The following is an 18430-nucleotide window of genomic DNA, read 5'->3' on the forward strand; positions in this document are numbered from 1 at the left end:
ACGTATATGCATAACAGACATGCGTGGGTATCATATATGCGTAGTTCGCACATGGATGCATCCGCATGGGAAATTTATGCCTAGTTTATAAGATCTTGCGCCAACATACGTAAGCATATGCTTATGTGAATACCCCTGCCGTGTACATTCACGTACTTCGAGCGCGTCGCGTATATTTATTTATATACTATGGTTTATTCATATAATACAATACATACGTTACATACGTACTTACTTTACGTGCGTATGCCTACTCCTGCGTGCTTATGCTATAGCCGAAGAACAAAATTGCCAGAGCAGAGAGTACTTTAGCACAGAAATTAAGCTTAAAGAATTAAGAATTAAATAGTGAAAATTAAGGACATATAAATTCAAAGCAACTGCATATTCATTTTGCGTTTTTTCTCACCCTTTTATTTTATTCTATTTTTTATTGTCCTCCCTGAGAAGTCTATTGGCCTTTATATACCTATTTTACCATCCATGTTGTTATGCATATATGCTGAAGTTGCATGCATAATAGTTTTATATATAAATGTATGTGAAAAGTAGCACAAAAATTGAGCACACGTGCCTGTTTTATTCGTTTGCGGGAACGCGCTTTTTACCTTACTGCTTGTGCGTAACTATTTGTATGCAAACGCGTAATTGTTTTAAAGCTGTTATGCTAATATAGCACATTTACATGTGCATATTGCGTATGCATACTTACACGTGTACATACTTGCCTACGTGCCTGTACATTGCACTCGCATTTATAAGGAGGAAAAAGGAAAGGCATGCATATACCATTTTATTAGAAGCACGTAACGGGAGATACCTTTAAAACGCTCCAGATCAGCGCGTGTTTGTACAAGGGCACCAACGTACACGAACAGGAGTACATACCAACATTCGCATTTACGCATATATATATTTCTCACACACGTACGAAATAAGGTGCGTTTACTGACAAAAGCACCCCTGTGGTTCATAACAAAATCTGCCTTGGGAAATCTCAGTTGTGATTGTGAAAACAATTTGACTTGAAAAAAGCCACGTGTTCGTGTTTTAAGTGATTTTTCTCCAAAGGGGTAATACAGCAGAAGGTACAAAGTTGAGTGAGCAGATAATCGTGCATATAGAGAAGAATACACAAAAGAAATGTGAGGGAAAATAATAATCTTCTGCAACGCGAAAGATCAAACGTGCCAGCGTATCAACGTGAATATAGCACTTTACCAAAAAATTTCGTGACCCACTATCTAAGGGAAAATCACTAACCATATGAAATAACAAGATTATTGTTTTTTAAAAATAAAGCATCTTTGTTTCGTATTAACCCCCCCTTTGTTTTTGATCACTCTGTAATTAAAGGAGACTCCCATTCTTCCACCCATATAATGATATATACAGACAAAAACAGATACATATAGATATATATATATATATATATATATATAAATATTTGTTTATACAAATATATACCCCCCCTCGAAAGTCCACTAAATAGGCACCTTCTTAATTACTTCATTTCGAAAATGGTAAGAACGGCAACTTAGACCCACCGGTGCGTTTCGCACATCTGCGTTATAATGTGCCCTTTTTTTCATTTAAAAAAATGGCCCTAAATCAGCCAGATGAGCTGATGACGAACGTTCCTCATTGTTCACCATTCATCTTGCGCATATCATTTTGTACTTCCCGTTTCTTTAGAGAATCCTCCTTTTCGGTGACGAGAACTTCAGCTTCTGCAACGGCTTTTTAGCCGAACACGATGACGACATTGTTGAAGTTTGTAGTTGTTTAAAAGAAAATGAATTAAAACAAGAAAGTAAGAATAACATTCAGGCACTTAGCAAAAATGTGATTATCCACTATGGTATTAACCCAGTTCAGTTAAAGTCTAAATTTCCTCCGAATACGTTTGATGAGTTATATTATATTTTACCCGGGTTGTCATTTCACGGACATCCAGATTTTATCGATCCACAAACAGAGATGTTTAAGTTACGTTTAAATTTATTTTGTTTTAGTTTTTTAAAAAGTAGTAAAAATATAATTAAACCGGATGGTTATGTGTATATATTATTCCCTGATGAATCGGCTGCGCGGATTGCCAGTGCCGTGCCTGTGACTGAGGGAAAGGTCGACGGCACGAATCATAATAATGACACCGAAAAGAGCAATCAAAACAATGACGAAAACGACAATGCCGAAGGAAACAGTAACCTTAACAGTAATGAAAACGACGCAGTGGGGGAGGGAGTTGGAGACGCTTCTAACGCTAAGAAGCACGGTCTGCCCTTTCTGCCCATAGAACCGAAAAAGTTAGCAAGATTTTGTAACGTCATGAGGGAATACAGTAAAGATTACAATTTAAACCTTGCCATGCATGAGAATTGGCTACCCGTCCTGTTCAACATGCCAATTGTGAACGAACTGCCCGAATGGGTAAAGACGTGTAAGTACTACTGTTTCAAGATGACTGAGTTGCCAGTCAATAAGAATAAAAATAGCCGAGGGGGTGGAAACGCAGCTAACAACAATATCGAAGCTGCAGGAAACATGATCAGTGAACAGAACCAAGACGATCACAACGAAAATAAGGATGAAGAAAGTGGAGACAAAAAAGGGGAGGGAAAAAATGACGAAGAGAAGAGACAAGATGGAGAAGAAAACAACGATAACAATAACAGTAGTATTAATAATGCCAATGTGCAGGGTAATGAAAATACAGGGAACAACGCAGAAAATGAGCAAAACAAAGAAAAGGAAGACGACCCTGATGAATACAATGTTCTGAAAATACCCCCCCAAGTGTTTGATTACCCCATTGAAAAACTGGGACATGTAAATGAATGCTTCTTGTTTAAACTCTACTCAGTAAACAGCAAAAGCGTCCTTATTTCGAGACTAACCCTCAAGTACGATCCAAGAATTTCAGGATGGAAAGGAGACAACAAAATTAAGAAGGACATGCTTAACATGAATATGTCCATGAATATGGGAAACCTAAATATGAACAACATGAACATGAACAATATGAACATGATGAAAAATATGAACAACTTAATGAATATGAATAAATTTAAAGGAGGAAAATACAAAAATAAACAACCGAAAAATGACTTCCAACAACAGTATAAAAATAACTTAATGCAAAATAATATGAATTATTCATTAAATAAAAAGGGAAACATGAATCTCCCTCCACCTCCTCCAAATAATTTGAGCATCCAACCGAACAGTGTCAACCTGCCCAATCAGAATATGAATTATAAACAGAATAATTTTCCATTTGTTAATAATTTTAAAGGAATGCCAAACAATTTATCTCAAAATGTGCAAAACAGTATGACCAACATTCCCATGAATGTCAATCCCAACCTCTCCAACAACATGATGAACCCCTACCTCAATGGTGCCTTCAACAACAACTTCAGGAACAACATGTACCAGCAAAACATCCCCATGCCCCCCCCCATGGGAAACTTCAACAAAAAGTAAGATACGAGCCGGCACGCACAGCATATGCGGTGGTCCTGTAGGCAGATCGACGGACCATAAAGTGCTTCTTTCCAACCTGTTAACCGCTAACACGTGGACATCCCGAATGAAGTGCCGTTACGAGTACATAGTCTCATTGACACGATAAATGAGGAAATGGGCGTAACAGAAACGCTTCCCATGCGCTTCCTCCACGGGCAAACTTCTTCTCACGCATACCTTGCATTTTTTTTTTTTTTCCCCTTATTTTTTATTACAGAATGTACCAAGGCCACAACATGAACATAAAGAGAAAAAACGACATGTACAACTGCGACAGTATGGAGAAGAGCTACGACAACTACATCATGAAGGTAAAATAGATGATGAAATGCGTTTGTGCGTGTTAGCTCTCACCCTTGGTTTAGTGAACCCGCGTTGTAAATTCTATCATCGCTCCAACGTGCTATGCGTTTGCTTCACTCATCCTGGTATCTTCACTTCATCCCCCTCCCCGCAGGAGAACTACAAATCAGACGATGACAACAGTAATAATTACGCTTCGCCATTTTAATATGCGCGAAATATTTGTGCCTACGTGACGGGACTAATTTTTTTGTGCACATATAACTGCGTGTGCATTTGAGCGTCCCAACATGTCCGTTAGTACCTCCACATGCCAACCATGTCGTGTGCGAGGAAATAAATTACGTCAACTGAACAATGGAAAACTAGCCAAATTAAGACAAATGGGAATGAGAAAGAGACTTTTTTTTTGAAATGCGCGAATCGCATTCAGTAACAGAGCAAAAAGGAAAAAAAAAAGAAAAAATTACAACCCCATATAAAATATATGACAATTGTTAAAAAAGTTTCCAAAGAAATGCCAGCCGCATGTTAAGAGAATGATTGAGCTTGACCACCCATATGCACATGCCCATGTGTGCATTCGTATGCGCCATGTGTACATTTGTGCGAAACTGTTTTGCTTCTCAGATATGAACAACGTCAATGCGTGTAACGATGACTACGACCTAGATCAGTGCGACTACAATGAGGGTAACGTAAAGAACATGCAGAACAAAAATGCAGAGGATGCTGATTATTACTTGTAATAAACGAAAAATGAGAAAAAAAAAAAAAAAAAAAATCCGCCGCAATGTATACAACTTGTGCATGATGAAGTGACCAGCGTGTGGCACTGTAAATGTAAAGCTCGACAAAATGATGACAAAAAAAATGACCCTCTCATAAATTATTTTTAAAAATGCACATCTTTTTTTCTTCCCGTTTTTCACCAGCATGAAACAAAGATCAAGAGAACAGAACCATTATGGTACATACTAGAAAACTAGCCATCTACAATCAAAATGACAAGTGCAACGGGGAGAGCAGCGCGTTATTTGTCCACCCATTGCCGCACCGTCCGCAACGCGTGACTTTTTAACTGCTCACCCATTCATCACGTTGCCCAAATTACACATATTTGTATTGTTAAGAAAGTTTACTGCGGTTTTACGTATTTATTTATCGTTGTTGTGGCGGCCATTGTGATAATTGGTATCACCGCTGCCAATCTTTTTTTCCTTTTTTTTTCGAATTAGTGCCATTTCTCATGTGCGGATTTTTGTGAAACATTTTTTCAAGTGCAAAAAATGTTGCCTGCATACATGTGTACTTTTACACCCCCCATGTGTGGATTTGGTGGAAGGGTCTGCCCACCAGGTGAGATACCGTGGCTAATATTTTCCCCTTCATGTAAAAAAATAAAATAAACATTATATATAGCAAAGTATAACTTAACCAAATATTACATGTGAGAAAAATTAAACATTCCAAAAAAATTAAAAAAAAATAGCTATACAAATATCTGTGCAGCGAGGAAGCTACATAAGAGTGGTAAAGCAGAATGAAAGAAATTGCAACATGCAATACGACTCTGTTCAATTTTTTTTCCCTTTGCTGTAAATATTTTCATCTGGCAACACGCCCATTGCGTACGTACATAATATGTTCTCGCGTACCAATTTGATAAAGCCTATGATCTCCCCAGAACGATGAAACATCATCCCCCGTGTCTTATGAAAATAAAAGGTTAAATCAAAATTTTATCTTCCTTAATTCTTTTAACAATATATGGAGAGAAAGAAAACCTTTTGTGCTATTTTTTATAAAAACGTAATGATGGGGGGTTGGCAAAATGGAACGAGCACCTGTCTTAATAACTAATCAATGGAGACTGTGGAAGACCTCCACCAAAATTTTTTTTTTTTTTTGCGTTATTTTTAAACTTTTAATATAAATGTGTTATGAATAATTTGGTTCTTCAAAAATGTAAAAAATGTTGGACTAATATACACGATTTTGTGCATAGCTGATTGGCAGCTGATAGGCCGCCGATACGCATAAAAACATTTTTATGCGTACTGCGCGTCCATTAATGTATTCATGTAAATTTAAAGCGAAAAAATACATAACCCCATATTATCCACTTTTATAAACTCATATGATATATACACACATTGATACGACACACGTATGCATGTTCAAATAAAAGGGGTAATAATAATTAATAATGGGGGGAAAAAAGAAATTCGCGAATGAGACCTGTCATAGGGAAACAATTATTAAAAAGGTTAAAAAGGGGGGAACAACATCTTTCTGCTCTGTTCGCATCTCGATTCCGCCCCCTTTCTCGCCTTCTTATTTTTCCCCCAACAGCCACATCATAAATGCTCTGCTCAGTTATTCTTCAAGGAAACCACTTGGGTATCTGTGTCCAACTTAAACACGTTCGAATGCTTCTTAATAAAGAAGCCCAATTTCATTTTTAGTCCTTCGGGCTTCTTAACTTTTCCTAACTCGGGTAATTTGCACTTTCCATTTTTTTTCAAAAATGCAACGAGGTCTTTTTCGTACTGATTTTCGTCAAACAATTTGGATTTCTTTGATGGGCCATCATTTTTGTTATCCAATCCTCTCTTATTTTTATTTTTTTTTGGTCCGTTCTTTTTTTTCTCTGCTTTGTTCTCGGTCTCATCCTCATCGTCTTCGTCATCTTCCTCATCATCCTCATTTTCTTCATCTTCCTCATCCTCCTCCTCATCATCCTCGTCATCCTCATCATCTTCGTCATCTTCTCCCTCTTCATCATCTTCATCCTCATCGTCCTCATCTTCGTCATCATCATCCTCATCATCGTCATCGTTATTTCCTACATTCGTTTCGTCATCATCCAAAGCATTTTTTTTTTTTTTTTTTTCCAAATCCGTTAGCTAGCGAATTTTTCAGCGTATTTTTTCTCGTAAGCATTCTAACCTCTTCATTTTCATATTCGTCATCTTCATCTTCCAACTCTTCGTCTTCCTCATCGTCGTCATCTAGATGGTCCTGACCAAATGACACCTCATAATACCCAACAATATGGACTTCGTTTTTACTGCCACTGGTTTTCAGCTTCACTTCATTATCTAGCATTAAAAATATATCCAACGCTGTATCTTCGCACACGTTCTTTTGCAAACAGCAGATGTTATAGCATCCATTGGCATCTTCCACTTGTACGTACAGCTTTCCTTCATCTTCTGGGTTGTTCAAGCATGCTCTCGACAGGTGGATAACGGAGTATCCGTCCTTAATCTCGGGTATGACGGTTTCGTCTGCCTTAATTACTTTTCCTGCGTAAAAGGTGAACAAGGCGGGGGGTAATAAAAACAATGCACATGGAGGAAGTTCAGATGGATGAAGAATTGGGGTTCCCATCCGATAGGAGGTTTCGTTTTCATATTACAAAAATGCTCATTGCGCCATGCACTTTCATATATACATATCTCTATTTATGCCGCTCCCCTATATGTACATTCAACGTAACAGACTCTATGTAAGGGAAAAATGCCTACGCCTCCCTTAGGGGGAGAGTTGCAAAATACGCATGAGCAAAATCAACGACAAGGTCTATAAATCGGGCATTTTATAATGAAAAAGGGCCTCCACATGCGCATCATGCGGATGCTGACTAACGTAACATGAGCTTGTGAACATACAAGCGCAAAAAATGAACGCAAGGAAAAGAAACTTAATGGTACACTCAACTTTCCAAAAATGCAGTCAACTGGGCATATGCAAGCACGACATCACATGGATGTTTACGCCGTTTCGCCGTAGCTCACTTACCGTAAAACATTTTGTGCTGTTTGGGGGGTTAATTTTGTACGTTTGTAGGGTTGGTGATTTTTTTGCGCGTTTTGGTACTATTTGGGACTTTTTCCTTCCAAAATATGGTACTTCCTTTTTTGAACAGATGCAACTCTCAAAAAATACCGGTCAAAAATGTACGCTTAGGGGATGATGTACTTCTTTACAAAAGAGGAGAAATAAATTAATTTTTTCTTTATTTTACAATCCTGCTTGGATGGGAATATTTATTTTGTTTTACTTTTTTAAGCAAATTATTTTGAGAAAAAAAAACGCTTGTTCCTTGAAAGCGAAATGTATTCATAAATGCGATTGAAAATAAATTCGACATAAAAATAAATGTACAAATGTGGGGGGAAGAATATGCGTAGTTGAATTGTTTGAGAATATAGAAAGAGCATACGTTTTAAAAAAGCAAAAGAGAAAATAAAAGAATTATTATATACACGTGCGTACGTATATTTTTTATTTTGTATGCGGCATACGTTTGGTTAAATCTTTTTTTCGTAACTCATGTAGAGGGGCTATTTTGCGCACCTTTATATTTATTTATTTTTTTCTCGTGACAAAATGTTTGCAGGATATAACGCATATTTACATGAGGGGTTCAGCAGTTTAATTTACGCCGGGATGTGGCCACAGATGTTGCGCCGATATGGTCACAAAAATTTACGCGGATGTTCCTATAAAAAATGCTGCAGTATATACTGTGCCCATAAATACTGCGCTGATGTTGTGCTATGTGGTCAAGCGAATTCGCGCCCATATGTCTGTCGTTATGCGTTTATTACTGCATTGAAAAATAAAGGAAAAAAAATACCGCATGCAAAGTTCATTTGAAAGAGGACGGGGCCATAATTTTAACTCAGTGGTAAAAGTTATGTACATATATATATACATACTTTTATGTATCGTGGTTTTTGTTTACTTTTCCTGCTGGCCTCTTTCTATATATTTTTTGCAAATTCACACCGTGTGTTTTGAATGAGAATTCTGGGGCTGACGACGGTGAGCGTATTTTACGTATTCCTAATTTTGTACAACGTGAAAAATAGCTAAAATGATTTTTTTTTTTTTTTTTTTTTTTCTTAAAAAGTACAACTATTTGGCTAGTAAATAAAAAAAAATTGCTTCCTTCTTTTACACAGCGGAAGATGAGAAAACATACAAACATGGAATGTTCAAAATGTATACCCCTTTTTTGCCACTATATAAATAAAAATGTGTTGCCGCATCTTTTCCCTTTTGATGAATCGCACGTTACTCTTTAATTACGCCGTGCAGTTGCCATGACTTCGCCTTTTTCATGTGTTTGTTGTATAAAAAAGAAAAATAGCAAACGGGAATGTTGCTGACGCGGTGCAAAATATGTTACACAAAGTGACGCAGTTCGAAGAGTACTTTCGTCCAATTATACATGCTTAAGCAAACAACTTTGTGAGATCAAAAATGGGAAAAAATACATGCCCAGTTTTGCATCCCAACGAAATGGCACAGCATAAACGTGTAACGTATGTCGCACACAGCATACAAAAGCCATAAATTTATATCATGCCAACGCTCGCGGAACGGGACCAATTTATGTTTTACCCCTTTTTACAACAATTCCCACGCACCCGTTTGGAGGTCCAAATTGATGCTAAGGAATTTATCCATTCCATTTAGTTAAAAAAATGAGAGGAAAAAGGCATCGCTTTGATGCCCCCCCAGTGCTGTTCCTACGAATGTATTCGCGGCTATACGCCGTAGCAGGAACACGGCAACTTTGCAAACGGCTGCCTGCCTTATTTGATTAGTTCACGAGAAATGAGCAAACTTTTTTCAGTGCGAAGCGTAAAAGGTGTTCTCCCTTTGCGCGTTTTTCCTCGGGTTGCTGTCCTGTTCGCCTTCCCCGTTCTTCCCATTTTCATTCTCCACCAACGAGGCCCATCCCCACCTGTGCGACCTTTAAGCGTTGCATAAAAGAGGAGCACTACACACCTAAAATGCGCCCAAATTGATCATCCTTGAGGGATGCCTTCGGGGGACTAGATGTGCGTGCCCGTCCTACGCTACTACTCTTGACGTCTTCGCGGCAGTGTTGCGCAGTATCGCAAAGCGGAGATAAGTCAACAGACATATTTACAATCTTTTACACATGAGAAAAAATAAAAGCGGGATCCCCTTTCTCGCATTTTCCAGTAGGGTTAATTATTCCTTTCGTTCGTGAAATGAGGGGGATAGTGAAATGAAAAGTCCCCATTTTGTGGTAGACGAAAAGGGAGCACACGAAAAAGGTGAAAAAAAAAAAAAGAAAAAACTCGAACAAATTTAACCACGTTGTATAAATCGTGCAAACTTTTGCACTAACACATTGGCACTTATCCACACATACGTTAACTATGTGGCATGCTTTATTGTTCCTGCCATTATACGCCTTTTCATTAAAAATAAGGGATATACTATTGACTCCACACCATGCGCATGGAATATGTAATGTTCGTGGCTTCCCAGCCGACGTAGTAAATTTTACCCAGTCTATCGTTCGACTATTCATGCGCGCAAAAGGCATTTCCTGCATGTTTGCAGGCAAAAAAAAAGCGCATACCACGCCAAGCGTTCCAAGTGAAAAAATGAAAAGGAACAATTGACCGAATCGGAAACATGTCAAACGTGAACATTTCGTTTGTTAAATCAGGCAAAGCTAGCTTAAGTTCCGTGCTACTTAAACGTAGCCCCCCGCACGTTGAACTAATTTCACACATGCGCCTTGCACAGTTCACATGTCGCGAATTCCTTTTGCTAGATGACGCATAACTAAATTTGAACGCATTTAGGAATTATGAAAAAAATCATGAAATTTTTTTTCTGACTTCCGTTTTGCTGCCTTCCTACGTTAGTTCGTTGGCTAGGCGTCTTCACAGTTCAACCCCAACATTTTAAACACCCATTTGTTTTAAACCGCCCCAATGTGCTGCCCCCCCTTGGTGTAGCCATTTGCGTAACTCCCTTCTACTACCCTCTTGACAGTCTTCACCTCCACACGGAGACTTGCAGTTAAATTTGTCACACACATCAACAGTTGTTGCCACCTCTACGGCTTAAGCTAAAATAAAAAAATATATATGGAAAACGAAAAGCACGAAAATATGCTACTCGCCATTGCGCGAGATTTTCAGTCGATAGACAATTTTATAGAAACCTTTTTATCATTCCTCGAACACAAAACTGACTACTTCCATGTAATGCTTAATGAGGATGATATAGGAACATTGGCCAAAAAGTACGATGGCACTGTAGGGAAGGACATTTTAAATAACAACAAGTGTGGATTCAAAGCGCAAAGCAGAGAACAGAACTTAGTGAAGTCATTTAGGAAACATCAATTAAATTATATTATGAAAAAGCAGCCCTATTTAATCGAAAATGAAGACATGAGGAATAAATATTTACCTTCATGTGATGAATTAAAAAAATTGAATAGCTCAAAATTCTGCGAAGTGAAAAATAAACAGAATGATATGCAGAAGAAGTTAGAATCTGGAACGACACCCATTAGTGCAACTACAGGTAATGAATTATTTGGAAATACCGTTAAGGGGAAGGAAATCATAATAAACAAGTAGCGACTATCTACAGCAGATAGAGGGCTAACAAATATGTGCAACGTCTTCTAAGCATACATGCACATAGGTACTCATATACATATATATACGCACATATATATTCATTTGCCCCCCCATTCAGGTGAAACCCACATATCAACCTGGAATGGAGGACAAACTGAGAAATATTTCTGGAACCAGGCGCTAAACGAAATTAACATAGAAATGCCGCTACACACTGAAATAAAAACCAGCGAAATCAACGTCCAAATTACGAACAAAAGCATTAAAGTGTATCACAAAAGTAAGACGAAGAAGGAAGGACGAACAGTTTTACCACTTCTCTGCAGCGTTCTTAAATGTGATGCGATCTAATTTCTTTAAAGGTATTTGCACTTTACTTTTTATATATTTTTTCACCCCACTTCAACCCTGCAGATGAAATAAAACTGGAAGGCACCTTCTATGAAGAAGTGAATAAGCAGGAATGCATGTGGAACATAGAGGACAAGAAAAAGCTAATAATTTTTTTGGAAAAAAAAAGAGAAAATTGGTGGCCATGTGTAATAATGGGTGACCCAGAAATAGACACTTCCAAAATTGAGTCCAAAAAGAACTTAACCGATTTTGATGAAAAGACGCAGGGAGAAATACGGAAATTTTTGCACCAGCAGAAAATGTAACCCTATATCCAATAAAAACAGTATTTTACATTTTTATGTATAAATATATGTACTTGAAAGATATGGAGTTGGACACGCACATTTCTGCGTGTACGTCTATTCCTGCGTGTTTTGCTCATACCTGCAGTTTTATAAAAGATTACTTGCATACAAATAAGACGCGATTATAAAAAAGAAAAGTATGCATGCGCAATTCATTGCTTTAGTAATGGTCATGTAGCTAGCTTATATATGTTTATATGCCCTTTTTTCTTTCAATGTGTGTAGAAAAAACGAAGGGGCCAAGTCACCTGAAGAATTAAATGCGCAGACCATGCTGAAAAATGCCATGAGCAGTAAGGGATATCCATTTATGAAATAAATTTTCTCTAGAAGAAATTTATACACGATTTTCCGAAATTATTAATCTAATTGAAAATTTTTAACTTGTGCCTGTTTGCGAATCTGCCCGTGTGCGGATGTGCCCCCACGTACTTCTATACATGTATTCATTTATTTACCCGTGCTGGCAGTTCCTCCCCTACCGCATACCCACCTTTCGCACATCACATTACCATTAAACATGATAGTTACGCCGAAAGGAGAATCCGAAGAATGGCGTTTCCTAAGAATTATTCTACCTAAATGGTGATGTTCTGTCTGCATGTATTGTTAATGATATTGCTTCTCCCCCTTTTTTTTTTTTTGTGTGTTTTTTTTTGATGTGTTTTACGAAATATACTTAATTCTCTTCATGGGAGAAATCTATATTCAAAGGTAAACTTTCTTGCTTCATTTAAATGACAAATGATCATTGAACAATTAGTTTGCAACTAATATGCCTTTTAGCCATTGTGAAGGGGGTTAGTAGAGGCACCGCCATTTAAAAGCAATATCAAAAATAAGTAACAATGAAACAAAATAAAATGAACCTTTTTGTTCTCATGTGTGATCGATCGCTTTTCGGATATCTACATTCACTAACCTTTTGGGAGGAGTGTATATATGCTATAAGTGCAACCTGGAAATCGAACAATACAAATAATATTGACTCTATTCACGTCATTGACACAACTAGCTTTTTTTTTTTTTTTTTTTTTACATCACTTGGTCAGGTGATTTTTTCTGTTTAATTGGCTGGCTATTTTGACGCGTATCCACATTATTTCATCCTTTCATTTAATTTTTACTATGTTAAAATGTTTACAGTTGGTCACATTGTTTAAGCTCCTCACACATTGTTTTAATAATGGTGGCATGAATAAAGAACAAGGATTCATCGTAAGTTCGCGCGAGCATTTTTTAGACCCCCATTTTTATCGTGTGTACACGGGCACTTTCATTCGGGTTGTATTTTAGCGAAATGCTATTTACGTACGTATGTGCGCATATATAAGCATATACAAATTCGTGTTGGCAGAAAAATGGCATTGTAGTGCCATCCCCTATTTGTTTATTTGCAGAATGGTCGGTTGAAGGATCGCTTGTTTTACAGTTATGCCACATGGCACATATGTAAGCACATGTCGATATCATGCATGATTTCCCTTTGCTCTTCTTTTGTAATGCAGCACTTTTCCCTTTAATGACAGCCACGGATGTAGCAGCTCACATTGAAGAACAGAATTAATTCGTTATGCGGTTCACTGGGGGCTGTAATAATTGTTTTCTCGTAGGACACACCGAATACACAACATTTGCCACATGCTACTTTTCGCCTTTCCGTTTAGGGTAAACCATTGCCATTCATTTTTATCCCATTTTGCATATTAAAAAATGGTACTTTTGGAGCATTTTATTTTTAGCATATCTACAACGGTGTTGCTTTTCCTTTTCAAAGACAACGCAGTTTAAAATTTACAGAATTGTGTGTGAATGTTTGTAAAGTTTGTGCAACTTCCGCGAATGAAAAAGAAGTAAAGCAAAACGAACAAACGAAATTACCCGCGTTTATTTCATTATAACCGTTTTATACCTCTGACTGGCGAAAAAATGTATACACATACAAATGAGGAAGAAAAATTGCACTTGTATGATATGCGTATAACTGAGTTTCACATACGCAGGGGGAACAGAACATATACAATTTTGGGAAATTAATTTTTATTCATATTCAATCATTCCTTTTCTGTGCTGTTTTGTACTTTCGCTTTAACACTAGTTTTTTTATGCTTTCACTTTTTGACTTTATGTCGTGTGTGCCCCTGAAAGAATTGCACTCTGTGGATGTAATCCCCAAAATGGTTAGGCGTTCACTTTGGAGGACATTTTCCTTTTCCGCTTTTTTTCGCAACAGATTTTTGCTGTCGTAAAAGTAGAAATGTTTGTTTTATTTTTTTCCTCGTTAAAAAAAGTGCAGGAAAAAAACTGGAGTGACGTAAATGTATGTACAAATATATGAATATACCCATGTATATGTGCGCATCGTGGGAACAGCCTCCCCCATCATATTGAACGTTGCGTACTTTCAGATTACTTTTTTTTCATCCGTTTTTCCTTCCTACAATTTGCAAATGTTGTCACTAACGTCGTAATATGTGCAGGTGTACACGCATAATTCTGCTTTGTTCTGAATTTTTTTTTTTTTTTTTTTTTTTCCTTTTTCCCCCTTTTTTTCCACTTTTGGTTGCAACTTTTAAGAGGCAACAAGTATATACAGATATATACTTAAATGCGCGGGTACGCGACAAACATAATGTTGTAATAAGAAATGTTTGCCTACATGAGTGTGTTTATACATATATAAAAATACGCGTATTTATGTGCGTGGGTATGTACACTTGTACAGTACCAGTATATATCTCAGATTTTTTCACGCCCATAGCAAGTCGTTTTTTTTTTTTTTTTTTTTGTGAGAAAGACTTATAATTTTTGGAGCACATAATATTAAGATGGCGTTTTGGAAATCATGTCAAGTATAGGGAAACGAAGAAGAAAAATTCAACTGTAGAAATTTGTTAACAAAGCAGAATATCAGTACACGGAATATATAATGTTATGAGAACATTATTACGTGTTAAAGGTGAAATTTGGATTTAAAACTTTTAAGAAATGACATGGAGAAAGGACATATGTAAAAAGAACAACGAACCAAAAAGGAAGAAAAAAAAAAGAAAAAAACACTTAGCAATAAGAAGAAAATGCCGAATGATACGAGATATTATTACGACGTGATAAACAGCAAGTGGTGGTATTTTGATACCCTTGCTGGGGGGTGGAGAGAGTGTGAAGAAGAAGTAGCAACAGAGGAGGCAGCAGAAGAAGAGGTAACTGCAGAAAGTACCCAAAATTGTGAGGAGAGGAAAAGCCATAAATACCATGGTTACAAAAATGTGGACAAGTGGAACGAACGAAATTACAGGGATCATCCCCAACATGTTAAGAACGGAAAAGTCGAAACAAAAAAGGGAAGGAGGTTGGAAAACAGACTCCATAATTATGCATATACATATACACCAAGAAAAACCTCAAAACAAAGTTCGGAAAGCTCCAGCGCGACCAGCAACACAGAACACTACTCCCTTAAGAGCAACATAAAACAACATAAACGTGGGAATCTGGTAGGGCAAAATGAGACGTATGACGAATCGTATGAAGATAATGTGCGTGGGAAATACCCAAATTGTGATGCGGAGGAAAATAGCTACGATGAAGGTGGTGGACAGTACGATGAAGGTGGTGGACAGTACGATGAAGGCGGTGAACAGTACAATGAAAGTGGTGAACACAACGATGAAAGTGGTAAACACTACAATGAAAGTGGTGGACAGTACGATGAAAACTGGGGGTATTATGACGAATATGGGGGCTACTATGATGAATATGGGGGGTACTATGATGAGCATGGTGGGTACTATGATAAAAATGGGTTATATTATGATGGAAGTGGAGAGCATTATAATGAGAGCGCAGTCTACAAGGGGGAAAATAACATGTACTATGATGAGAACGGATTCTGCTACGACGAAAATGGTCATCCGTACGATGGAAGTGAAGATCACGATGACACAAGTGGTGAACATTGCGAAGAAAGTGAAGAGCATAAAAGGGGTCATCACGATAATAACGATAAACACTACTACGAAGATGGTAGCGAAAATGCAGAGGGGATTACTCATAAGGAGGAGGGAGGGGAATGGTATGAAAGAGGGGCAGGAAAAAATGTCCATAATTATGACGATAAGGTAACCAAGGATTATGAAGTAAGTGTAAGTTATTTACACCATCCAGGTAAAACAAGAAATTTGAGGAAGTCAAGTGAAAGCAGCAATGTTGATCACGGGGGGGGTAACAAAAGTGACAAGAAATCGGAGCCAAGGTGCAACTCCTCAGACAAGGAAAGAAGCAGTTATGACGATTTAATGAAAGACATGACGAAAAAAAAAAAAATTCCTTCCATTCGATAAGTTCGAGCGATTCAGAAAACTCTGACAAATTAAGCGAGCGAATTAACAGTTTATTGAACCAGTCGAGCAGCAATTTGTCCATACTTTGTAAAAAGGACAGTTCGACCATTTTGGGAAACTTGCTAAGTCGCAGCTTCACCAAATCGGACCACTTTAATTCCATCAATACTTTTGAAAGGGCAAGTGAAGATGGAAAGGATGAAAACAAAATAGCCAATAAACTGATTAAGAGAAAGACCAAAGTAAATTTCGATGAAATGTACAGGGCTGAAAATAGTGGTGATAAAGAGCAGATGGGTAAGCGTGGTGATTTGGGCCATGAGTTGGTCAACAACGCGGGGCACAACCCAGAACGCAACGACAAGGATACTGACGCCGAAACGAACTATGTGCCTTTCGTGAGGAGGGCGACGAGAAAACTCACATTTAAGAGTCAGGGAGGATTAGCAGGGTGTCTAAAAGTCTTTCAAGAAAAGAAAAAAGAGTTAATGTCCTCCACAGCCAGTGATGTAAGCGACATGGAAATTAAAATTGCCAACCTTAAAAGGAGGGCCAGGGAGCTGGCCCAAAGATACAAAACCAAAAATCAAACCACCGAGGATCAACTGAAAAGTGATCAAATTAAGACAAAATTTGAAGAATTAGTTTTTCTCGTACAGCAACAAAAGAAGCAATCCCATTAGAAGGGGAAGAACCTCAAATGATTACCCACCCACACACACGCATTTCTACCATATTATGTTAAATAAATGGATAAAAAGAAAAACTTAATGACTGTCCAAAATTGCAACCTACACAGATCGCGGGTATGCACGCTCATACAAATTTAAGCACATATTGGCGGTCCCCTTTCGTGTGAATTTTTGAAATTATAACGTTCTTTCCTACCCTTGCACAGAAATTAATTCTATAAGAAGTCCCCCTTCGAAGCGATGAATCTTTCCGACCCAAACAACGTCCCCTCAGTGGAACAAATAAATATAAAGGGAGCTCACTTTTTCCATTTCTTATGCTAATTTATTTTCATTTTTACTAATTTTGTGGTTAGTTTTACCAACTGCGAAGGGCCGACTGGGTGTACACATAACACGTGCGCCAAGGCGTGCGTCCATATTACTGAGTAGATTTCCGTGAAGATCATCACACACCTTTGATACTCCACTCCTCATTTGTTTAACCTTCCTTGGGCGGAAATTTTTTTAATTCACCCCATTTTCGTTAAAGATTATGCATTTTTTAATTTTTTCTTTTATAGGTTTATATTTTCGTTGCTTCACATGCGTGCAGCCGCAAAATGGAGCAACAGCGCAACAGCGCAACTTCGTATGTTCATGACTTTTGTTTCACCCCAGCTGTTGCCGTTGCGGTTGCGTGTGCATGTGGTTGTTTTGTTTTGGCGCGATTTGATGTAATTTGATGTAATTTCACCTGATTGGCTTAATTTTTCTTTTTTCCCCATTTGATAAACTGCATACATGCATGCCTCCTTCAACTCGCACGAAAACCTTCGAACTTTGTCTTTAAAGCAATTGTTGATTAAGCATTCGAGCAAAATGAACACGCCTTTATGAGGGTTCGTTTTAAAGGCAACTGGTGGCTAAGTAAAGTGGCCGAGTGCACATACTACCGGGAAAAAGAAATAAAAACTTGCACGTAGTAAGTAGCTCCTGCTCCGCGGTGGAAGAGTTCGCGTGTAAAAAAGTATACCCAAGTGTACACTCAACTGCACGTGCACCCATGCACAGATTCAAATCCAATGGTTTACATAAAATTTGTTTAGGTGCCTGATTCGAAATCGACATGCACAGGGAAAGTGCACGGCTCACTTGACACTGCACGATGAGTGGCGTAATCGTATACAGAGTGCTCGGATAAGCGGCCGTTTTTTTTCAGTGCCCCGAACATGACATGTGGCATACGTATCAGGTGAGTTTATATGTATATGTTTTTTCCTTTTTTTTTTTTTTTTGAACCACATGGGGATTAGGGCGATTTGTCGATTCGAATCGACCTATCTAAATGGGCTCTTGAGCCTATTGAATGTTGTACAGGTGCATTGCGACTCGAAGGTCGATTTGTTTAATCTTAGCCCTATATGATAGTGCCTATGTGACAG

At 37.9% G+C, this 18430-nt stretch overlaps 4 protein-coding genes across 4 annotated transcripts; 3 read left to right on the plus strand and 1 right to left on the minus strand.

Annotated features, from left to right (window-relative positions):
• Positions 1-1414: 1414 nt before the first annotated feature.
• On the plus strand, positions 1415-4996 carry PCOAH_00039870 (Uncharacterized protein; the record flags this gene model as incomplete). The annotated part of the gene is made up of 6 exons (XM_020060775.1): positions 1415-1523; positions 1696-3485; positions 3749-3842; positions 3989-4016; positions 4465-4579; positions 4770-4996. The coding sequence occupies 6 exons, from the start codon at positions 1521-1523 to the stop codon at positions 4813-4815; spliced, it is 2076 nt and encodes a 691-aa protein (XP_019916535.1).
• A 1213-nt stretch (positions 4997-6209) lies between these two features.
• Positions 6210-7651, minus strand: PCOAH_00039880 (Mitotic apparatus protein p62; the record flags this gene model as incomplete). Its single annotated transcript, XM_020060776.1, has 3 exons — positions 6210-6743; positions 6787-7145; positions 7642-7651. 3 exons carry the CDS (start codon positions 7649-7651, stop codon positions 6210-6212), a joined length of 903 nt encoding a protein of 300 aa, XP_019916574.1.
• A 3115-nt stretch (positions 7652-10766) lies between these two features.
• On the plus strand, positions 10767-12290 carry PCOAH_00039890 (CS protein; the record flags this gene model as incomplete). The annotated part of the gene is made up of 4 exons (XM_020060777.1): positions 10767-11211; positions 11389-11550; positions 11685-11925; positions 12197-12290. 4 exons carry the CDS (start codon positions 10767-10769, stop codon positions 12288-12290), a joined length of 942 nt encoding a protein of 313 aa, XP_019916881.1.
• Positions 12291-15048: 2758 nt separating this feature from the next.
• PCOAH_00039900 (Uncharacterized protein) lies at positions 15049-16997 on the plus strand (the record flags this gene model as incomplete). Its single annotated transcript, XM_020060778.1, has 2 exons — positions 15049-16226; positions 16316-16997. The coding sequence occupies 2 exons, from the start codon at positions 15049-15051 to the stop codon at positions 16995-16997; spliced, it is 1860 nt and encodes a 619-aa protein (XP_019916494.1).
• Positions 16998-18430: the final 1433 nt, after the last annotated feature.

The sequence above is a fragment of the Plasmodium coatneyi genome, chromosome 12, assembly GCF_001680005.1.
Source record: "Plasmodium coatneyi strain Hackeri chromosome 12, complete sequence".
Lineage (NCBI taxonomy): Eukaryota > Apicomplexa > Aconoidasida > Haemosporida > Plasmodiidae > Plasmodium > Plasmodium coatneyi.